The sequence below is a fragment of the Syngnathus acus genome, chromosome 13 (genome assembly GCF_901709675.1).
Source record: "Syngnathus acus chromosome 13, fSynAcu1.2, whole genome shotgun sequence".
Lineage (NCBI taxonomy): Eukaryota > Metazoa > Chordata > Actinopteri > Syngnathiformes > Syngnathidae > Syngnathus > Syngnathus acus.
Window position 1 is genome coordinate 10,630,109 of NC_051098.1, and position 24,898 is coordinate 10,655,006.

Below are 24,898 nucleotides of genomic sequence, written 5' to 3' on the forward strand. Positions count from 1 at the left end.
CGACAGCTCAGACTGAGAGATACTAAATGAAGTGTCACTGAAACTAAGAGAAAACTGTCATAAATTTGATTAATTTCTCCGTTGGGCGGCACAGTGTGGTAGTGGTTAGCGCCACTGCCTCACAGTCAGGAGGTTCTGGATTTAAATCCATTTAAATCGTGACTCTCGACTTTACGTGGAGTTGGCATGTTGGGTTTTCTCTGCTCGAAGTTTCCATGTTCTGTTGCACAAACGCAATGTGCACATACCAAAACACACACACACGCAGACAGACACACTAATGATGAAATGTGATCTCCTTCACATCAGCTTGTCAGTAATTACAACCTGTCAGATACTCGAGACGCAGCGTGCGTGTAAACAGAGATAATGTTATGTAAATCACATTGTCCTGCTTCTTATTTTACATGCAATAGGAGTTAGGTTTAGTCCTCTAATGCTGTCTGCACAGGATGCTAATGTAACTCACTATGTAATTTGTGTCATAGTTATTCATGTTAGTTCATCCAATTTTCATCCATTTGCTATGTTGGATTTTTTTTTTTTTTACACTTTGGTCTTAGTGTAATAATTAGTGGTTTTTGCATTTTTTTTTACTGTTAGTATTTTTTGCTGGTATCAAAAAAACATTTTTATCCCACAGTTATCAGTTGTATGAACATGAGGCTTCTCCTCTAGCGTGATAATCACGTGCTGTCTTACCCATTAGAAATGATTTCATCATGTCACGATGGAAAGTACCAATAATTGTTTAGTAAATGTTTCAGGGAAAACATTAAATAGAAATAGAAATCAAGAAGGTTTCATAGAAGGTGGTTATTTGTTTTTCTTGTCAAGGTTGGTTCCCTGTGCCTCCGAGAAAATTATTACGTCGGAATAAAACTGTTGAAAATGCGGCCTCGTCCCTCTCATAGGTATTTCCTAGTAATATTCCAAACAAAACAATGATCCCTCTCGTATTCCTCACTGACAGGGGTGAGGGATTTTGTAGACCCAGCAAGCACTTGAATGAACACCCAAGCACATTCACAGATGGGAATGCATGAAAAAAAAAAGGTGAAATATGTAGGAAAAAAAACAAAAGGTGAGAAAAGAGGCTGAATGTGTGACAAAGCAAAGCAGGAGAGAGTGAGTCAGCAGTACCCGCTTTGGTGCACTCTCTCCATCTCAAAGGACAGATGTTTCCCTGAGATTAAAATTCAAACTCAGGATTTATTCATTTGCATTATTCCCACCACCCATAGCAGGTGGTTTCACGCTTCCTCAACCTCCAGAAAAAGTGCCTTTTTCCCGCCGCTGTAATGTTCAGCCTGTCTCAGATTTAATGAATGACACTGATAAACCGGGTTTACGGGAGAGGTTATGAGGCTGCGCTAAATTTAGCTCTGTTCAGCCCAGGTATTTACCTGAGTGTTTTCAGCCGTCACGCGCCATTCGTGGCTTTTCCATTTCATCATGAATGTTTCAACTGTGGAAATCCTTGCCAATGCCAGACCAGTCATCACTCATTCATAGCTGGCCGTTGGGGACATTGTTGTGAGTGGAAGGCAGCTGTAACATTAAACTGGCGTATTCAACTTGCGGCGGAGCGCACAAGAGTAAATTAATTTGATTGAGCAAAGACTGATTTATATCAAGATGTGGATTTTGCAATTACTGTCATTGTGACCGCAGTTCTTCATCTGTGTTTATTTATTTATCGGCCTTAATTACCTCAGGGCTTCAAGGTTACATTGTCCTTTTTCCATTCCAAACAATACGCTATAAATTACCGTGTGCACAGAGCAGCCACAACTTTGACCAGTGGCAGTTTGAGGAGATTGAAAACTTAAGATGATTCCAAGATCGGCCCTTGGAAATAATTTCAATTGGTGGCATTGAAGAAGTGCAATTTAAAGAATCTCTTGATTATGACCACCTGACTAATTAGAATCCGTCTCAGTTAAGTAAAAAATTCACTGAAACACCGTAGAAACTTTTAATGACCCGTTTGTTAATTCACTGAGAGATGGTATAGCCATTATCTACTTAAAATTAAATGTTAAGCAGTCTTTCCATTAATTACACATCTACTGCCACTAATTAACAACTACCATAAGGATATTTAACCTTTAAAAGCGAGCTCTGTTTTACAATAATCCTCTGAGCTATTATTATACATATGGCAGAAATGAGGCCCGGGCCTCAACCTTTTCACTGAGTCGCTAGTAATTGAGCTGTGAATAAAAGCACCTGGCCCATTTGCTCTTCATGTTCATTGTGAAGGTTAATTAAGTCCTCACTTCATGTTGGCGCCGTTTACGCTTTTGTCTGCGAGTCATACAGGCAATGGCTGCTGTCGATTGTGCAGCTTGATTATAAGACGCTGCTGGTGTCGTTGTTGCAAATGTACTGTACATTCAGTATTATGTTAAAGGTCAAGCGGGTGGACAAAGAAATATAATGCATTGTGTGAATGATATTTAGGCATCATATTGGACGTGTCCATTTATTTTGCACAGAGCTTCTCATCCCGGGGTGATTGTAGCATTAAATTGGATTAGTTGAATTCATGTCCAGTATGCTGGCAGCAAATATGCTTTTTTCTCTTTTGTACGACCCTTAATGAAAGAGTTCCATGAAAAATGCCTTTTTTTTTTTCATAATACTGAAAAGCATTTCTGACTTATTGCTTGTTTTTTTTTTTTTTACTTCATTCTTATTTTTAGGGTTAGGTGTTAGCTCACGTGGTTTCTATCAACTTCCATTATGACCAACATACAAAGGAGAACTACCAACTCAAGGCTCAGCACTCGACCCATATCGAAAGACTCAAACTGTCTGTTGCCATCTGAATGCCATTATTTTTCCAAACATTAACATTGGTTCTGTATTCAACCTGGGTCATCTGCTGCCTGTTGTAAAACAAGCCCCTTAGAAGCTCATACAAGGACATTGGCTGCTTTTGGGCCAAACCTGCTGGTTTCCTCTCAGCAGTCAACTGAATCACAATCTGTCCCCAACACTGACCCCTCCCCTATGCTTTTCCTCACATCCATTAAACGGTGACAGTGGAATATGGATTAGCAGCTGTATGGAATATTTGTTCATCAATGTCATCATACAGAATGAGAAAGAAATATTATTACACAGTTACGTTTGGTGTCTGTCTATTTCCAAATGAATCCTTATGATAAACACAGCCGCCATTGTGCAAATCAGTGCCGATACTGAGAAACCAACCAATCACTCTGACCACCATTAACCTTTTCCATACACTTATAATGATCACATCCCATAATTATAAACATTCATTATGCTGAACGCACAGGTGGGGAGAGAGAGCTAGCTGGAAATGTTAAACCGAAATACATGGAGAATAACTTAGCTGAGCGGGGGTTGTTGATTACGCTGATTAACAAGAGTGTTATCTCTAATTGCTTCCAAGAATCGACTATCTGCTGGTAAATATGGATTTTTATAATCACAGAAGCTCTCCATTGTTCAGTCATGTCAATGAATGTGTTTCGAGGATTTCGGCTCAATTGTGTGAAAATCCTGCTTTGTTATAACGACAATGAGTTGAAAAGCACTTTTGCAAAATGCGATGAGTTCACATTGATTATTCAGAGAATTGATTTTCTTGAACTTCATACACACTCCACTGGGTGACCAGACTCTGAATTATTTGAGTACTCTTCCTTATCTTAGTTAGATTGGGGCTTTTCCAGCTGTTTTTCTTTTCATGGGCATCTTCAATGTCCAAGAGCTGGCCGACTTTGCTGAGCAACATCTTGCATGACCACCCAGCATGTCTTGTTCCTTCTAACAGGAGGATCATGGCTGGTCTCAAGGATGTCATTGCGATGGGAATTGGGGCTACTTGACCAAATGGACCACCATAAGTCTCGTTTTTGGCCAAAGAGGCAAGTTGTCGCCCACTTCTTTGCTGTGCCTTGGACCTCTCTCCTGCCTTGATAAAGAGCTTGAAATATTTGGCTGCTTTCTACTGTTGCTTGGCTTTGACGATGGCTGAACAGATGGAGTCAGCGACCGTCTTCAGAACCTGGCCACGGTGCCAACGATAGCGAGCATCTCCCAGTGCTTTTGGACAGCAGCTGAGGGTGTGATCAAGCATAGCGTAACAAGAACACAGGAAAAATGCAGGGCTCTCAGCTATTCCCCAGCAGTACGGGTTCGATGGAGTTGAGAGCACATAAATAAGTCCGAACCTATTTGACATTTTTGTAAAAACACAAACATGTCCCAGTTCTCCCTCACATGCACACACATTTCGTGAGCACTGACCAGAAGCCATCAGGTGAGATAGAAAGGAACACAAAGTTCCCTGTATGGATGGCTTGCAGGATGGCCATCTGTTATGAAATGTGTCCTCTTTTGCCTGTTTATTGACTAGATAATTCATGTGGGTGGAATAAGGTGTTAACCACTCATGTGTCCCTGCAATTTTTCAATTTACAGAGATAAGCCAAATAACTTTCTCAAGTATCCATCAATTCCCTAACATGCAATCCCTTGCAAAGGTATTGAAACGGCAACATCAGTATTGGAACATGCTGTTGCCTTTTACATTGATTGCTAAATATTAGATCATGTTTGCTATTTTTCTGACAATTAAATTGACTACAAATGGTCTTTATCAATGAAAAGATGAGTCAAGAGATGACCCTTGTTTCGGTTCTGTTACTTTCATGACCGCTAGAGAAACAATTTCTCAAAATGTAAACTGCAGCTGGAGCGTAGGAACTCGATCAAACCATCTTTTTATTTATTTATCGACTAATCCAGCGAATTCACAGGCCTGCAAGCACATTGCACCCTTTGCTCTTTTGATGTTCTATAAATATCTTTGCCATGACACAACCGCTCAGAATTGTGAGCGCATCCTTTCGTCTGTCTGACTTTTCCGCTCTCTCATGGTGTGTGTTCTTATTTGCATACGAACATTTTAAAATAGTCTGGCAGTGACAAGATGTTGACTTTGAGTTCTATTTTATTGCGCATTCTATCTCTCGTGTTTCCTTTTTTAAACTCTCACTCAGATGTTCCGGCCTTTCATCTCCACTTTAATTGTCCTTCTATCTTTTTTTCAAGAAAAGCGTGCAGTGGATTAGCTCTTGCCTCTAAAAAGCCTTTGGATTAAGAAGCGCACAGTACGACAAGGGCGATGAGAGGAGGGACGCGATAAAGAGGAAAACGGATAAAGGGGGAAATGTATGTGTGTGTGTTCATATGTAAATACACAAATCACCCCCCCCAAAATGCAATTAGCATTGTAATTATTTACCGTCGCTGTGTTTGTCTTCTATTTGGGAATTGCAGTAGAAGAGATTGACTGTTGCTATGAGACTTAAGTTTCCTTCAGTTTGGAGGCTTTAGAGCTTTTGCTGTTGTGCCGCCAACTCAAGTGCTTAAAACACAAGCACCGGTGAGCTTTTTGTCAAGGAAAAAAAAAAGATGACTGCTGCTACTAGTGTGGAGAAAGATAAGCACTTCAACACTTGTCAGTGGTACACTCATTCACATCTGTCTTTGGTGGCTTGACGCATTCACTCCTTTGGGAAGTCATATCAGGATCTATAACCTGCCGTTCATCCATATTGTTTCTTTAAATAAATCAGCCGATCTGTCAAAAGCTCCGATTCACAGTAAAAACAAAACGAACCATGACATCTCATAATCATTGTATGTCACAATCATATAAAGCTGCATGCAGACTGAACCGGTTAGCTTGATTTGGAGATGATGTACGTTTTTCCAAAACCTTTTAACCTTGTAAATGAACCCAAATTCGCAAAGAAATTAAAATGAATACTCCAGCTTTGCACTAATCCTATCTGCTTATGCTCTAACTCTCACGCTGCTACTTATTTTTAGACATTGCTGTTGAGAGACATTTGTGCAATTTTTGATGGTCACTTTGGATGTTGGTTAAATCCTCTTAATAATCACTCCTCGCTGATGCTTGCTATGTCCTTGACAGTTAACAAGACACTAATTGTAAAAGCTGGATTTGAGGGGTATCTTTTTCCTAAAATCATTACTTGCTCGTAAATTTGAATTACAAAACAAACATTATTTTAAGACAGGGTGTTGAGAAACAGACAAGAGATCTAAACATAGTATACTTCAATACATTACACGAATATGACATTTTTGTAGTTCCGGACAGTTTCTTCTGAGGAGCTCAATGAGTTTATGACATAATAAAATTTCGCTATTAGTTCTATTCTATGGGAATTTCTTTATCGGTTCCCACATTAAGAAGCATTACATTAGGCTCTCAAGTAGCTCCATAACAGCAGAGAGAATTAATAGGTACAAGTAGTGCATGGTAGTCTAGGATTTCCAAATGTTGGGGGTTTGAGGCACGGACAAATACACAGTATTAGAAGCAAGCTACGCAAATGTGTTGTGCATTTTTTCTTTTCTTTAATTGTACTGTTTATAGTTATGTTATTTATGTCAATCGTTAATATTAATACGATATTTTATATCATATAAAATGTCAATAGATATATTTAATAATTAATACGATATACATTTGCTCATAAATTGTCCCGATTTTTGGGGGGCGGGTCTTTGTCTGGTGCCCTCAGGCATTCTAGAAGCGCCCCTGGCAGTAAAACATAAGTTCATTAAATAAACAGTAAACAAGTGCATGTCCTCTGTATAGGTATGTTCGGGAATCCTACAATGTGACTCATGAAACTAATAATGGTACGTTATTCTTTACAATCGATTCATTTAAAGGTCATCTATTACGCGGCTCTTGTTTCAACAACTCGTGCGCGTCAAGGTGCGTGCGCGCGCACTTTTGGAGCCGTGACGCGTGCCCGAGGGTGCGTGTGGAGCTTGCTCGCGTGCACTTGGTGTGATGGTGAAACATCACTCGAGCAGCTGACACCGCCGGGCTCAGTTTGTTACGAGGCGGTGCGGGGATTCACACTTTCTTGGACGCGCATGTGGACCGGAGAGTGACCCGGGCACCGTCACGCTTTGCGCTCTCCGCTGTGCATTTTGGTCAATCTCGCGCTGGGAATATTCTCACAGTGGAGGACGGTTTGCCAATTTTGACACCATGACAGACGCAAAGTGCCTTCTAAAAACACCAAGGTAATGCAAATTCTTTTTTTGGGTTAAAATGAAAAACCATTCCAAAATGCAGACTATTAATTGTCACGACTTCCTCAGTGCAGTATTTTGTCGCATTAATGGTGGCATTCTAATTAACGACGCGATTGCGCCTAATTGTCATATAAACTGAGGTGAAGTATTTTCTATCCCTTTCTGTGCGCGTTGTATGATGATGCAAAGTGTTCAAAAACAGCATCACCGGGTCACCTATGCTGTTAATAGAGCCTTAGATTCCATATTAACCTCATTTTCCGTCTCTGTGGTTTTAAAAAGGCTTGTGCCTGCGCCTGCTTGTTTTGGTCATTTGAAAGGCTCCACTTTCATGCAGCGTGGCTGATTCAATTAGAGGAATAACATTTCAGCAGTCTCATGATAAGTTGTTTTCCTGAGACACAAATCTCCTGCCTGTGTTTTAAAACTGGGAACCAAGACTGACCTTGAAACAATTACTCAATTATGTCTTTCCCACCTTAAGTAGATAAATAAGCGGAATAAATAAACAAAAATACAAATAAATAAATAAATAATAAATAAATAAAAAATCTATTCATTAGAAAACAAGCAAGTGAAATGATGTTGAAGGATCATTAGGACGTTTTTTCTGTTTACCAATTGTTACCATGCAAAGTTCATAGGGCTCAATGGAAACTGCCCTATAGGAAAATAAGAAATTGACATAGTCTCTCCTTGGCTTCTTGAAAGTCAAACAAGGGTCAAAAGATGCTGTGCCCCTTCATAAAGGAAGGAAAGGATGTCAAACCGACAGAACTAAGGAAATTATTAGATCAAATACAGATTAGAAAAACATGAAACACTGTCCCTTCAATAATCTCCTGTGTACAGAAAATCAACGCCAATGTGTCTCTGGCATGGCACAGGTTCCTAACGTCAATCTGGGCAAAACCGTGCACGCTTGTTGTCAGGTGTTTTAATTCGCGCCTTGGAGATAGCACTTAATAGCCCATCAGATCCACTTATCTCCCGTACATGGTCAACTCTTGTCCCTCCATTCCCATCTTAGTCCCCTGACACCATTGTTTTCTCTGGGCAATGTTCATTAAAATCAAATGGATGGTTGATGATTATCAGGCTTTTCAAAAGAAAAGCTGATAATTAGCTTTGAAATATGTGAGGTACACAAACGGCACTCCTATTCTATTTCTTTGCGAAATCGATCCATGTCAGTGCCATTGAAAACAAGCTTTGCTTGTTTTGTCTGCCATTTGGCAGATAAAGTATTCCTGAGTCTTTCATTTCGGAGTCTATTGTATGTTTTGCCCCCACCCAGGACAAATCTTTGTCAGGCAAAGTGAGTGAGTAATTTGTCATTATGGGATATATGATGGAGAATTGACTTTTTAATTGCTTTTGTGCAAATAGCTGAGTCTTTGAAGTGCCTGCTCACTCATCAAATGTGAAATTACACAACCAAGTAAATCTGCCTATTTGTCAAAAAATGAATTATGACATCACAAGTCATGTTTTGCCTGAGTCCTATTTTATCCAGATACTACAGTGTTGCCAGGCTGTGTTTTATAGTTAAACGAGATTTTTTTTTTTTAACAGTATATATTACTTCCTTCCTGTAATGCCTTGGCATTGAGTGCCACAGTTGCGCTTCCATTTTCTGCTGCTTATTAAATGCCCGGAGAACAGTAAATAACAAGACAATAAGAGCAATCATGCGAGAGCTATTGTCGGCCATCTCATGCCCAAACATTTGCATGCAGACTCAGGGGTTCACTATTCATAATGGGCAAATTACATACTGTGCAAATTTATGGGGGGGCTTGGTAATGAAGTCCTGCCTTCGCAAGTGAAAGTATAAGGAGAGGTGTTTTGGTGTCAGTGCTTTGGACTTGCTTGGCTAGATAGTCCAACTACCTGTTTCAAGATTTTAAAACCAGCAAAATTTTCCATTAGAGGTGGGAGCTGTTTTATTTATTTTTGAGTCATCAGTGCTAATGATTACACTGATTACTCTGCCGCTCAAGTCAGAACCAGACTAAACTATCCTTGTGATCTAAGAACTATCAATTGCAAAAAAAAAAAGTGTTGAGTATTTGTCAAGAATTGGAAGAAGAATGAATTTTTGTGTTTGTTGTTTTGCAGTAACTTCCAATCATCTGCCATGTTTGAAGACTCGGAGTCTATTGAGGTAGATGGAAGCAGCACAGAGAGCACAGTGGCCTCCACCATTAGTGCTTGTAAGAAGGTAAGCTAAGTAATGTATGATGTGTAATGATCACGTATCCTCATTTAAGTTTTTTTGTCTGCTGCATGGATTCTTCTGTGTATTCCAGTTTTGTGCAAGTTGGTCTGCTTTTTATTTTGGGTGCGCGTGACCCTCTGGTGTAGCGCAATAAGAACGGCTGCCAGGGCTTCAGGTCCACCGAGTAGATTTATTGTCTTCTTCTTCCAGGAAGAAAAAGGGAGAACTAGAACAGATCATTGGTGCGGGGTGAACGCTGAATTGTTCTTTTATATTTTGTGTGGTGTGCAGTTATCCTCACACTGACTGTGCATATTTGGCTCTAACTCACAATCTTAACTGCCTTCCACTTGATTGTGCTATAAAGACACCAGGTGATGTCAGTCTCATTATAGGGCTGCAGATTTTGAGCTGTGGCAGCATGATTTTGAATATGCAATTGCCTTCCTTGAGATCAGCTTAGTTTATGTCACCATTAGCTGGCTAAGGGTCTGCACAGATGGTCTACTCTTGAGGGTGCACTGCAATCCTAAGTGGGCTTGGGGTTTCAGTAAAAATACAAAATAAGAACAAGCAAGGTGGACATATTTGCAGGCCCTTTTAAATAACAAAATAATAGTCGATCAATAAGTAGGACAGCGCCATATCTTCACCAAGGCAACTGTTATCAAGGCTTCATTAACACGTGAGATAAGATAAAAATCATTGCGATTGGATAAACAATGTGCACTGCCTGGTTAGTTGAAAAGTTCTTGATTAGCTTTGGGCTCTGGAGACCCAAAGGCCCTTTAGAAAGGTCAATTGATCCTATTAACCTCAAGGGGAAACTGTTAAAAAAAGTGTGTGTGCTTATGGCGGTGTGTGTTGTACCTCAGAGGTGATTCATTGTGTTGCAGGTTCTGTGCGGTAACAGTGTGCTGGACTCGTCAGACTATTGGCTGAGGAATGACAAAGCTCTGTGCAGACTGGGTTTGCTGGACGACAACACAGAGGGCAGCTGCACCATGGTGAGGAGCAGACTGTGGCTGATAAAACATGTGCGCCCTTTTGGCAACATACGTGAACCTTGTCTCATCTCGTATTGAATCCGAGAATTCTGGAATCCTGAAATGACAGACAAAGACAAAGATTTAGTAGGGAATCATATATAATAGCTAAATGTCTGCAGTTATGTATATAGTTTCATAAGATGCATTTATACACAAACAATTCCTCAACAGTGTCATATTTACAACCTTTTTAACCGAAGACTCAATTTCATCCCCTTTGTTGGAGGTATAAGTTTAAATAACTGTTCCAAGAAAAAGGCTGCTGTCTCATAACATGATGTGCGATGTGGTCTTAATAATAATAATAATAATAATAAAAGAGCCACACATCAGCGGTAGTCTGATAATAAGACTGCATTTCATCTTTTTGAGGTCAAATCAAGTTCACCTTTGGCCCCAAAATCTCATTATCTCTTTATTGACTCCAAAATAAAGCCTGAGCTCATATCTGGATTAATTGCAATGTAAATTTGTGCAACTCTTTGAATTCCGTTTTTAGTCCTTAGGTCATCACATTTTCTCTTTCTGCATTTCTATGGTGGCATAATGAAAAAACAATGCAAAACTTATGCAGACAATTTGGTGACAAAAAAATAGTGCTTGGCGTATTTTATTGTATGCCCTCTCACACTTGGGAATTACATGGCCAAAAGTATACTAGATTAGCTAAAAGCAGGTCAAAATTGTGGCGCCAGGATTTTGGTTGATTAGATTGATGAGCAAATTCTGATTTCATTCATAACTTTTCTAACGGAGTGGGACAATCTCTCTGGAGGGGTGGGGATCTTTTCTTTACAACAGATTCCATTGCATTTGAACGCAAACAGATGCAACCCATCCTCCCGTAGCATCATTCTCACAATTTCAAGTGACAAATTAGTCTTTTGACTCTTAATTCTCTGCTGGGCTTTCCACACTTTACGAGGCTAATCAGTCAAACGGGGGCACGCGATTGATGATACGGCCTCTGAGGCGACAGCTCTTCACTTGCAATCTGAACTGTGTACGAAAATAAAAAGACAGCAGAGGGAAAAACACAAAGAAATGGTAAAAGATGGATTGTGAAATGGGTTTGAGTGTGGCAACTAAACAGTTTTTTTTTATTATATATACATAAAAAGAAGTTATTACACTGTTTTCTTTGTAGTGCGCAACATTGCTAACGTTGAGTGGACTGATGTTAGGAATGGATCAAGGCAATCATTGGCACAATTGCTTTTATAGCTTCAATTTTGCCTTTAATCTTTTTGTTGAAAAGGTGCTGGCACTCAGATTGTATTTTCTTTAATTTCATGAATGTAATAATTTTACATTTGATCTATATCATACATACGGTGTGCCTCGATTACTCAAAGTCAAAAAGTATGCTAACTAAAAGGTTTTAATTATTAGCATTCCAGATTTCGAAAAGCAATTTCCTGAAAATTTTACATTTGAAAACCTGTAAAAGTTCTGCTTGCCTATTTATTTGTGTGCTTTTTTTTTTCTTTTAATTCTTTTTAGACATTCATTAACTCAGTTTTGGTGGTGACAATAAACCCTCCAATATTTTTTGTGGTTAACAAAGAAAACATTTTTTTTAGTAGTGAGAACAGAACTTTGGTTATTTTGCATTGATACATTTGCGTCCAGTTGGAACAATTGAAATATCCTAAGGTTGCACAAAAAACAAACTTATGGAGGACATGAGCAGAAATACAAGACAGCAAAAAGAATGAGCTTAATAAAATATGAAAACATTCTTCCGTTTTTCCCTCACCCACCTCTGGCCTACAGGATATTGTCACCTTTAATCAATCACTCACCGCACTGAATCTCATCTCAATCCAGAGATATTCGACATAAGAAATTTGACAGTGATGTTTCCAGCCTGGCAATAGATTATCTTGCCTACAAAACTGAAAACTTTTTTTTTTAATCTTGCTGTTGGCAAATTTTTTTCTCAACATCGTCCATTTCCCATATCCTCTGGCCCCTTGCTTGGAAGCTGGAGAAGAATCCATTCGTCATTAGATTCATGCATGTCTCCACATTGTGACATGTCGTTTCCTTGCCCAGAAAGTAGAATAAATATGCCATCAGCCACAGCTAGAACGTTGACTTACAACAGGAAGACAAACTTTGTTATTTTAGCCATGCTCATCTTCGCCAGTGACCTCAATCTTAATGTCTGCCTTCATGCTAAAGGTAACTTAGATTAAACTTTAATATACTTCAGCATAGTGAAAAGTTGACAACCATTTCAGAAGTATGTTTGATTAAATATAAAATAAAGACAATCTTCTTGACTTACTATAATTACTTTTATTTATTTTTAAAGAGTGTTATTCTTGATTTCATTTAATACTAATTAATCAATCAACAGCTAGTGGATTATTAAATTAATGGACAACTATCCCCAGTAGCTGCAAAAACATAATATTCACTCATGAGAAATTGTTTTTTCTTTCATCTGCAAAGCCACCTTGTGTAGCTTTAATTTAAAAAAACACAGGAACGCTTGATATTGATTGGGACCCCATTTTAACTCAATTTTGCAAATCTAGGTCACTAAGAATGCAGCGTACATGCTGGAAGAAGAAGAAAGCAAAGGAAATTGGCTGTAACTGTTGAAGCCCATAAATAAGTCTGTTCAAAATAAAAAAAATGATGTCAGATGTGCTCTCATAATTGCTTTCACAAGCTGCCACTACCTGCATTACTGGTTAAGGTTTATATTTGAGCTGGCATTAGAAGAGCATGCATATCACAAGTCAGTCAATACAGGAGTCAATCTGAAACTAAACAGGAGTCACAGTCAAAGCAAAAAGAAACCCAAAAGAAGAGCAGCTGTGTGTGGGAGGATAAGAAGGAGGGAGGGCGAGAGAGAAAAAAAGAGAGAAAGCTTTGACTGTCAAGTCAGATTGAAACATTTAATAATGGTTTTGTATATTAACCACGTCTGTGCATCCATTATTGTATGGCAACATAAGATTTGTGGGCAAGTGATGAAAGAAAATCACCAGTTGGTCTCTGCGTGTTTATGTGTATAACATTTTACGCAAAATGGGATTTATGTGTAAAAATGCCAGGACAATAAGAACCCGTCTGTATTGTCCTGAGCGGCTGAGGTCTGGACAGACATACTGTAAACACATGCAGGATGTATTTTTCCAGGCACCATTCAGACTCAATTGAGCATTGGCCCAGATTCTACCAAGCGGTGACTTTTTATTCGGTTTTGTAAGGTGGGAATTTTTTCCTGAATCCATTGTGAATTGTCCTAAAATTTATGACTCATGCAAGCTTATTGTTCAGCTTCTGTCCTTTGGGGTAGTGGTCATGGCTGAACAATTCATCAAAATACAGTATTTAAATTGCAAAGGATGCAATTTTATGGTTGGGCGGGGACACAACAGCGCCTTTAGTTTGGTTGGTCGGCTTTGACTTTTTTAAACATATGCATATTTGTTTATATTGTGTCTAGATGAATTCAGTGCATAGGAAATGCAATAAATAATAAAGCTACAGATAAATTTGCATCATAGTTGTAATCTGATTTACGCCATACTTGTTTGGTAGAATTTTATCAAGTCATAGTGAACACTTAAAAGACAACACTTAAAAGTCAAAGTGTTCAGTATTTTCTCACCAAAGTACATGAATAAACTGCCTGGTTCACCTTCCCTTATTTTAGCATAAACCAAAAATGTGTGGGAAAAAAGTTTTTGTAGTACAGATTAATATATTGCTTGTGTCTGTTAAGAAATACATAAAATAATCACATATTAAAACGAAATCGCAATATTGGCGGGTACTTCCAATTATGTTAATATATAGCATGTACCTTTCATGTATTTATTCATGTACTTATTTGTATAACCTTCAATTATCCCGGTAATGCAATTGAAAACAGATTCTCATTTGCAATGCCGATCTGGCCGCTGACAGAAACTCCGATGAATTTTTCCTCCATATTTTAAAAGAAGAATGTTATTTGTGTAAATGCACATATAGCATGTATATTCACAAAATAACACCAGAACATTGGGGCAACTTACAGTATGAGGCGCTGTTGAGGGTTTCAATGCCTTGCTCAGCGACTCTTCATGGGTGGGTGGTCCGTTGCCACATAGTCGCTAGCTGTATCTGTAAATATAGACAAAGGTCTAGTGGACTTTTCACATCCACAACAACATGGTCACTTCTTCATCTGACATGAATGTTCTTGTTCTTGTCTGGTACATCTGGTGTCAAACAGAGATTCAGAGCGACTCCCTCGACACCTCTTATCAAGTGCCTCGGGGCCCTCATTGTTTGATGAGGTCAAATATACCCTCACTCCTCCTCCACAAAGTCAAACATGAATTATTCAGCCCCATTCTCCTCTTTTGAGGTGATGTGGTTATGACAGGTAGAAGGTATTAATATTAAAGCAGAACTTTGTCAACATTTCCCTAAATATAGCTGCTTTAAATTTATTGTGCTATGAGACTAACCGACAGAACGGCAGATCACTATTTAACACACCAAATATTGCACAAAATTATTTGGAAAAAGGGGTGTAATATTTTCCAACACTAAAATCTGGTCTTCTCATTTTTGATGTTTGTTTTACTTTTAACCTGACGCAGTGTACGCTCGCATTGATTTCAGAAACAATTTGCCTTGTAACTCTATTTTTATGCACCATCTGCTCTTTCTCTCTAAATAATACTCTTCTTTGTGCTGCACAGCGCAGATGAGCAAGTCGGTCACAATTACTACTTGTGCCAGCAGAGGCTCCTGATGTCGGCTGCTGCTTGTACATGCATTATGCATTAATAAAACAGCTTCTGGAGGGATGCTAGCATGCAAAATCCGTAAAGCTTTCAGATCAAATCAAACTCAAGTGCTGGCAAAACATGTTACAATATAACCTTTTAAACTCGTTTTTTTTTTTTTTTTTTTTCTCCTGTCAGATATTTACACACACAAATTGTTGGTACTTCTCTCAATGAAAGACGAACATCAGGAAAAAAAAATTCTGGTGTCCAGTCCCTGGTCATTTCAGCTGAGATAGTTTCGAGCACACTCACAACCTGAAGGAAGATAAGAAATATAGAAAATGAATGCATGGATGGAAAAGCTGTTTAAATTTTCTCTTTGTATAAGGAGAAATAAAGTAAATCCCTAAAAAGGAGGAAAATTGAATGGCATCTGCTTTTTCTGTCAACAAAAGGGGGAACATTCAATTTTTGAGGACTTAAGTGGATACAATTCTGCAATTTTATTTTAAATCCATAACTGTATATTTTTCATGTTAATGGTTCCGTTAAAATAATACATGACTTAAACATTATATTTGTCTTTTTTTAGTCTAGCGCCACTTGAAAGAGATTTTCAAAATGCATTAAAGCATCTCAGTTGTGAGGCAGGATGTATCACATTGTAAAAAGTTCTAAGCAGATTTGTGATGCGTGGAGATGTAATAATTTGGAACTGACTGTCTATTCTCGTACATCTAGAGGGGGAGGAAATTTTTGCAGCAGGTGGTGGTGCAGGTGATGGTTGAAATAAACAGCAGGATTCCACCTGTGCGTGTTTTGCATTGGAAAGCCTCCAGCACTTACTTCTCTCCGAGTTTCACTAGAATGGCAGCACTTAGATGTTAGAAACAGAAATGTCGTGACTGCGACACAAAATTGCTCCACATCCCCCCACCACCAGATGATTCATTTTGTTCCTCCAGTTCCTCCCTCATTGCAACTGGAGCTATGCTTCATCCATTTAGCTATGCAGGTACTTGACTATGCCAACATAGATCAGTTAGGCTGTGTGCTGGAGAATGAAACTGCAGCAGAAAGTCCCAGACTCCCCACACTGACATGAGGACTCCATCATAGACCATTAAAGGCTGTAGCTAGCGACGAATACGGTGAAAGAGATAGCAAATAAAAGATGAAGCAAGTGTGAGAGCAGGAGAGGAAATGAAGGGACCACTGACTTACAGCTCCTTTGACAGCTATGAGAGATAGCATGTCTTATGGAACTGAAGTCACGTTGTGAAAAGGTATGATCCTGTTTTTTTTTTTTTTGTGACAAAGAAATGGCAGTGGCATAAGTGGTTGCAGTCAGAAGTGTGACAATAATGGTTCCAGCATCTGTTTGGGCTTATATTTTTTTTTATTATTTATCCTAATAAATAATAATTTGATAGAATTTTCAGTTGGATATCAGAAAACCAAAATATTTGATAGTTGCAGCCGTCCTAGAAATTTGCACTGCTTACATAAAAAAATATATATTTTTTTTTTTACCTTGTCTTTTTCAGATGTGTTTTGTAAATCTGGACCCTCAGAAAACAGACTGTGGAGATGATAAAATTATTAAGGTGAGCAAAAACCTTGTTTTCATTTTCTCCTCTTACATGTATGCCCCACTTTTTTTTTTTTATCCATTTTTAATCCCATTTTTAATCCACACAACACTGGCATGGGAAGCATGGATATAAGGTCAATTTGTGTAATGTGTAGATTTGGTAGCTGCTCCCACTGGGTGTAGCAAAGCAATCAGTATTCATCTCCTAGTATCGAGGAGGGTCAGTAATTAAGAACCAATGCACTGGTAATACTGAGTACGCTCTTCTCCACAGAAACTGGCACTGGTGTCTCCAGACCTGCCAAAGCTTGTTGAATTTCTAAGTGCTCACCAGCCCAAAGAAAATGAAATCCTCTTTGTCAATGGCCTTGAGGGATCCAATACTTTCCAAACACGTCCAACAGCTCCTTCTCAGGTGATTAGAGTTTGAGATCTAAATTGAATCTTGGAATATTCTGACAGTGAGGTGTTTCTAGAATCGTACATTCACCACAGTTTTTTTTTCTCGTCCTCAACAGCATCAGAAAAATACTGGTGTGTGCCTGCTTCAGCGTTCAAGACAGAAGCGCTTCATCCAACCAAGCAGTATTATCTTTGAGATCAACAAGTTCCTTGCCGGTTTCCAGTGGGGAAAAGAAAGACAGCTTCATCAAGGACAAATAAGACAACGGGTTGAGGATGACACCAATCGGTCAGTTTCATCTATCGAGGAAGATTTCCTGACAGCTTCAGAACACATGGGAGATGACAGTGAGGATGACGGATTTAGAAATGGTAATGTCCTGTCAAATATACTTTGTTGACATGTACCAAAATCATGCCATTCTTTCACTTGGAAGAAAATGTGGTCACCTCAAAATTCAAAAATTGTCTTTCTATCTCTCGACAGAGGCAGAAGCTGGTGGACAAGCAGAGAGCTCGGTAGAGGTTGCACAGAAACACAATGTTAATGTCCTGGGTCAGAGGACACAGCTGGCTCATCATCAGTGCAAGGATGATGCAGAAGTGAAAAGGGAAGCACATCAGCAGGTCAGCCGGCACACAAAGGAATCAGCCGGTCACTACGCTACCAATCTGGCAGAGTCGGTACTACAAGATGCCTTCATACGCCTTTCTCAAGATGAAACCTCCTTTATCTCTGAGGCTGCAGTCAGTGTATCACACTCACGGTGTCACTCCGAGACTACACACGTGCAAAGAAAACGGCCTTCTCAACAGCATACCTGCTCCTTTGAACTCCCTAAAATTGTCATAGTTCAAAGTCCAGACAGTGCAGATGGAACTGCAGAGTGGCCAGAGACTCAGGGGTCAAATGTGTCTGACCAGGATATTACCACAAAAGACATTCAGATGCCAGAAAAGAAAGGTCATAATCCTCACCGCAATGGAGGGCTTCCATCTAAACCCGTCGAGGTGGCTTTGGCCTGCGCTGCCAATGTTATTGGCACCATAACTTCCCCACAGCTAGCAGGACATCTCACCAAGGATTTAACTTCAGAAGAAGACACAGAAGAGGAGCTAGAGAAACCAGAGGAGAAAGGCGACTACTCTTTTTCCTCAGCCATGTGTGGTATGGCTCAGGTTGCCGGTGCTGTTGCAGCGTTGGAGCTTACAGAGATGCCCGGCGAGGTTGAAAATAGTGACACGGATTTAAATGCAGCCTACAAAACATCACAGGGTTTGATATCTGCTGCCCAAACATCTGCGGCCTTCACGCTACATTGCAGTGTTGCAGAAGGTACCAGTGTCGAAGCATTCCGTGCAAACATCGCTGAAGTACTTCATCGGGAAGCAGCTGAGGTGTTGACTTATCCACATGGCTACCGGAGTGTAGCTGACCTCTTGGAGTCCACACATAATAAGATAGTTGATGGCATTACATGCCCGAAAAAATCCTACACGGAAGAAAGAGAAGTGGGAGAATTAATCGACGAGGTGGCCGACAGTCTTTTTAAGCATGCTTTGGAAAAAGCCCAAAAGAAAAAAGAACTGGAGGGGACTGGGAAAGATGCACCGAGCCTCCAGGTTCTTCTGCAGGACAGCGTAAACAATTTGCTCTTTGAGATTCTTTGCCAGGCACAAAAAAAGATTAGTCACATTTCAAAAAGTGATCAAGGGACTTTTGAGACACAGGACCTTGATACTAGTTGCAAGCAGCATGTTGCCACAAAAGGAAGCGATGATTCATTAAGTCAATTACAGGGTTCAGTAAGTTATAAGCAATCAACTAACAATGACAAACATGGTATGTGTCAAAGCACAGATAGACTTGCCATGGTTCCTGGAATTAGCACAAATATACTTGAGGAAAGTGATGTCAATGCATCTCTCTTTACAGTTTACAACAAAGAGCAACCCCAGCACTCGTGCTGTGTACAAATCCAATCGAAGTCTAACGTACATATAAAAGACTACTCTGGTCACCAGGACACAACTGCTGTCAGAGTTCCCTTGAGTGAAATCCCCGTTCATTGCACAGAGAGGCGGGGTCGATTTGTGACAGGAAATGACAGCAGACAGTCTTCTCTCACCCCGCAGTCGTCACTCAACTCTTGCAGTTCACTCTTTTCCTGGAGAATGGACTCAGAGAGCAGGACACCCATTACTTGCTTTGCCGATGATTTGGCTGCTACAGTGGTGTCTATGGCCACGGAACTAGCTGCCATATGTCTTGAAAATTCTACCGGGAAGCAGCCCTGGTTCTGTGCCCTCAAGGGTACATCTCCAGAGGGCCCAGAGGCTTTCTTGATCCCCGCTTGTCGAACGGTACTCAGAAGGAAAGAGGGTCAGAACAACAGTGTGTCCTCCAAGAAACATCGAGCACCACGCCTCAGTGAGATAAAAAAGAAAACAGAGGAGCAACCAGAGTTGATGGAACGCCTGGTGAACCGAGTGGTAGATGAGTCGGTCAACCCTGATGAACCACAGGACCCGTTTGCCCTTTTTGCCTCGGAAGTCACGGCCAGGATCATGAACTGCCCTGAGCTGAATGTGGTGGACACTTCCAAAACAGGCCAGCCACGTAGCAGATTGCAGTGTGAGAGGTGGAGTCGTGGAAAAGCCTCTAGTTATGAAAGTATTCCAGAGGAAGATGCAGACCCCTCGGGTACACTAAATACCCTGGGCCCTGGTAGTCGTCTCGGCCAGAACCTGAGTCGTGGTAGCTCTGTTTCCAAACAGTCAAGTTGTGAGAGCATCACAGATGAATTTTCACGGTTCATGGTAAACCAGATGGAGACTGAGGGCAGAGGCTTTGACCTTCTCCTAGACTACTATGCAGGGAAAAATGCCAGCAGCATTCTGGCTGCAGCTGTGCAACAGGCGGCATCCAAGAAAAACGGTCACCTTAACGTTAGAACTACATCCTGCCTCTCCAAACAGTCTAGCACTGAGAGCATCACAGAGGAGTTCTACAGGTTTATGCTCCGGGACATGGATAAGGAAAACAAAGACCACGTCATGGCAAAGACTAAAGAGTGGAGCAACAGCTTGTTCCCGCCATCTGCCCGGACTCCCTTTTGCATACGACAATCGTCAGTCCCAGACAGGCGATCGTCAGATTCAAGACTGACCGTCAGCTCACCCATTAAAGCCAATTCATTTGATGGCTTTGCCAGAAACGTGCATGGAGATACATTAAATATCTGCCCAACCAACTCAGTGGCAGCAACGGGACTGTGCAAGTCAGACTCGTGTCTCTATCAAAGAGGCAAGACCGACCAGATCACTGATATGCTGATCCACGATACCTGGTCCAGTTCTATTGAGTCTTTGATGCGGAAGAACAAGATCATTGTTGATCCAGAGGACAGTATTGAGCTGGAGGCTGCAGGAGACTGCCAGCCCCAAGTACAGCAGTTTGCAAACCGTCTGGCAGCTGACATTGTAGAAATTGGCAAATCATGTGTTGGAGATCAGCAAGAGGGCCCAAATGGGCCAAACTCACAAACGCACATGCCAGTTGGTGAGAGAAGGAGGGGATTCAAACAATCTCATTTAAACTGTAGTCGGGGTAGGTCAAGTCAAGAACAAACGGGGGTTATATCAGGTGCAGGTAACAGCGGTACACCCCGTTTAAGAGCCCCCAGGGATGTACCAGTGATCCACATTGAGGGGGATACCCACGAAAGGAGAGATGGACCTCCGGAACGACCACCAGAGATGCCAGGTACCAAGCGTACGGAGAAGATTACAGCCAACGGAAATAGGTACTCATATTTAACCTTTACTGTAAAAAACAGACATAAAAGAATGAGAATCATCTGCGCTAGTTAACTCGGCTAGTTGACTTGGGTTCTAGTTGTCTTTTCAACCAGACTTTTTGAAAGATTTTAAATTTTGAGGATGATCAAATTGCATTTTTCATTTGTTTTACAATGACTTTGGTGGTGTTTTGAGAGACAAGGACAGCTACAGTTAAAAAAAATAAAACGTGTTTTTTCCGAATAGCTTCCAGAAGCGCTAATGAGGCCTAGACAGATGTTTTAACAGCATTTTAATGTTTTGCAGTTAATGAAGGCTGTCACTGTGTGCATCTCAATCTCAAATGAACCTGAAAAGAGGTGCTAATGAAAGTAATTTGAGAGAAAAAAATTAAAGTTTTGTTCTTAAGTGACCTTTTTGACTTATGTACACTTACTGTTGAATTTTCTTATGGTATGTTTTACTGCTATATTTATGCTAGACTAACAATTGTTCGATGATTTAAAACACAGGTAACAATGCCCGGGTCTACATCTGGAGTACTAGTTTGGTTTTTATCGCATTGCTAAACAACACTAACCGTGGCTTTCGCATTAGGTTGTCATATTTTTCCGTTTTAATGAAATGCTAATCCTTAAATCCATACAGTACATGCTGAATAATGAATAAGGGCGGAGATATGCTCCTGTTTGCAATCGGAGTCCGTCTCTGAGGTTAAGAGTGACACGCAGTCCCTCAGAGTCAATAATTGTTGATATCTTTCCCGTATTGTCAAGGTTGACAGCCCTCAATTATTTGATTGACTTAATTTGATCAGTGTGCTCAAAAGCAGTGAAAATACAGGCATACCCTTGGAGAAATGGAATTTGCCGATGCGTTAAATATGCTGATGAATTAGCTACCTAATTGTGTAGCGCACGCTGAGTAGACATCAGGAAAACCGAGGTACTTTAATCCATGATCAATTTTGCTCTCCCAGCAGTGAAAGGGACAGGTCAGCTGTGGTTGCGGCCAAAGTAGAGAAGAGGGACAAGCGTTCAATGAGCGCTAGCAGTGAAGAGAGCATGGGAAGCTGGTCCCACATAAACACGGAGGATGAGACCAGTAGTTTTATCCAACTGAGCGAGGGGTCAGTAACTACCGTTTCCCGATAAATGCTGATGAAGCTGCTGCTCCCACCGTCACCTCACTGTCATTGGCCCATCGCTGCTGACTCCTGTTCTCTCTCTTGTGCCAATCCTAAATTTATTTCCCCCCCCGCTTTATGCTGCTTTTGCTGATTTCATGCCAGCTTGCTCGGACAACGAGTTTCACAAAGGCCCCGGTACAAGGCGTGACCAACCTTCAACAGTGCTCAGCTCTCGTCATTGGAGAACGTACAGAATGACTTCTCTAAGCAAAAGCCTCTTGCTTGATGGCAAATTGAGAGGTCACTGATCGTCCTTGGCTTTCTGTGTTCCGTGGGAAATCTTTCTATTGTGAAACGCACCATCATACCATCAGCTTTTTGAAATTAACACCTCATCCCCAAACCATGAGACACAATGGCATGGTTACCAGCACCGGGCTCATCCATCAATTCCACGCAAAGTACTTCCAAATCTCATTTTCAGACAGGCTTGTCGTGATTCAAATATCACCAGCTCTGCAGTCGCCAAACATGAGTGTTAGATTCTACCACAACTGCAATGTGATTTGACCAACTGCGGATCGTCATCAGTGATAAGGCAGGATGCGTAGAATTAAAATATGAATGCTGTCCTTTTTTTTTTTTTTATGATTTACAGCAATGGCACCAGCAGCGGCTCAAGCGTAGGCATGGCCGATCTGGAGACTTTCTCTGATGTGCAATCTCCTAGCACAGAAATAAGGTAATTCTGATATTAACGTTATTATTGGACATTTTGATGTCTCTTTATTTAGACTAGTTTCTTTTGTGTTCACAGTGGAGGGCCCGAGAAACCTGACCAATCAGCAACCAAAGATGGCTACTTCGGTAAGTAAGAATTTGGTGCTTAAAACTTCTTCTTAAAGTCCAGAGACTGGAGATAATCCTCCAATTCTCCTTACTTGAGAATCGTGGTGACTAATTGATGACTGACATTTCAGAGAGCTGCTCAGCCAGGACAGCAGGAGGTGGCGGTGGTCATGTTAGGGAACTCCTTGTGGTAAACTGTGACCTGGAAGCGGACTGCATGGACTCGGAGGTGACAGTGGCTCTGCAGTGGATCGCAGCTTCTGAGCTGGGTCTTCCAGTTCTCTACTTCAAGAAGTCTAAAGAACAAAGGATTGCCAAGGTGGGTTAAACATGCTTACCGTTTGTTAGCATTCATTTATGACATGGGTGCTTCTGATGCTCAGTTCCAGAAGTTGGTCCATCTATTGTCCCAGAAGTCATGGCGGATCTCGGACTTGTTCAGTGCTGTGCTTCAGTTCTGTAAACTTCATGAAGAGAGTGAGGACACATCGCTGTCTAGCCTGTTTGACTGGCTCTTTGAGATCCTGTGAAGTGGATTAGTTTTCCCCAGTGTGCATGTTCACTTCCTCACACTGACGCTTGTCTTCTCACCAAGTGTGTCCGCTTCCAAAGCTGAGAGCACAAAGTGATCATCCAACTTGAAAAATGCTCCTTCCCTCACTGCTGTCACTTTGCGTCCATGGAGGGTTCGGGTTTTTTGTTTTTTTTTTTGTCTGTCACCGCTCACATCCATCCCAAAGGAACGCGAGTTGGACATTCCTATTGGGAGGGAACAAGCCATTTAGAGATTATGGTTAGCAGGGTTTAACTGCGCCAAAGTATAGTATATCGATTTACACAATAATTAGAGAATATTTACAGAATCTCACAAAAAATATTGTGTTCATCCCTTTATTTATTCCAGAAAGTACAAATGTTACTGTTGTTCATGGCTGTTCACATAAGATCACACCAATGCTTAAAATATTCTTTTTCATTAGCCACAAAAAACGTCCTTTTTGTGATCATGAACGTTTATGTTGGGATCTATTATGTGTTACTTGAGAACAGATCTTAGATTGTTGTCTTGTATATATTGACCGTTTGGACCTGCAGCACTTTGGAGTAGTGGACTCTAGCATTTATGGTCAGGAAAGACCAAGTAAGGTTCGTAATGTTCAATTTGTAAGTGAAATTGGTGTGTTTATTTCACTTCTTTGTGGTACTCTTGTGTTAACAGAAGCACACATTTGAGCTGTAAAATGTCATTATATAAGTGAATGAATGTATTTATCTTTTGACATCAATAAAAATCCCTGTGTTGTGAAATCTCTTGTGGCAATAAGACGTGACTAAAAGAAAATTCAATTACTCACCAATTCAAGATGTGAAACAAAGCTGTAAGCTGTCAAAAAGAGTATAAATGAGTCAACCCCGACACAATAACCAACAAATGATATACCGTATTTTCCGGACTATAAATCACTACTTTTTGCACAAGCTTTGAACTTATCTATGCTTATCTATGAATTTTTCATGATATTGTAGGATTTGTGCATATTCTCTTATATATGGAAATGAAACATTAAAACACCTGCAGCTTATAGTCTTATATGAACTAAACAGGATCTCCCTCTAATTTTAGCTGGTGCATCTTATATTCAGGTGCGGTTTATAGTCCAGAAAATTATCGGTGCTGACAAACAGGTTGAGGGAAATTTTTGTATGTGGCTGTGAGGCAGGTCTCTTTGTTCACACCTGTAACAAATTCAACACAACAGACTGCGGTATATGTTTTTTCTTCGATGAATGATGTCAATTTATTGTTGCTGATGCCATACTGTACTGTAATGAGCAGCTTGACTTTAAACCTCTCTCCTATCTTAATATTTTTCCTTACTTATCACCAGCAACAAATAAACATATTTGTGATTCAAAATTTTAGCTGCTCACTGACTACAAGTCTCACAGTCTTTAAATTTCATTGGCTGGTTAGGTGTA

The 24,898-nt window shown here is 40.4% G+C and overlaps 1 protein-coding gene across 4 annotated transcripts; it reads left to right on the top strand.

Annotated features, from left to right (window-relative positions):
* Window positions 1-6,828: 6,828 nt before the first annotated feature.
* On the top strand, window positions 6,829-24,226 carry LOC119132486 (SPHK1 interactor, AKAP domain containing). 4 transcript variants are annotated; one of them, XM_037267814.1, is made up of 12 exons: window positions 6,829-7,116; window positions 9,250-9,352; window positions 10,246-10,356; window positions 16,691-16,750; window positions 17,012-17,152; window positions 17,259-17,511; window positions 17,627-20,945; window positions 21,920-22,069; window positions 22,728-22,811; window positions 22,887-22,936; window positions 23,050-23,237; window positions 23,302-24,226. In XM_037267814.1, exons 1-12 carry the CDS (start codon window positions 7,082-7,084, stop codon window positions 23,446-23,448), a joined length of 4,641 nt encoding a protein of 1,546 aa, XP_037123709.1. In that variant the 5' UTR covers window positions 6,829-7,081; the 3' UTR covers window positions 23,449-24,226. The 4 variants fall into 4 exon arrangements, with proteins under 4 accessions (XP_037123709.1, XP_037123711.1, XP_037123710.1 ...); XM_037267816.1 differs by having other exon boundaries at window positions 21,923-22,069; XM_037267815.1 differs by having other exon boundaries at window positions 17,262-17,511.
* Window positions 24,227-24,898: the final 672 nt, after the last annotated feature.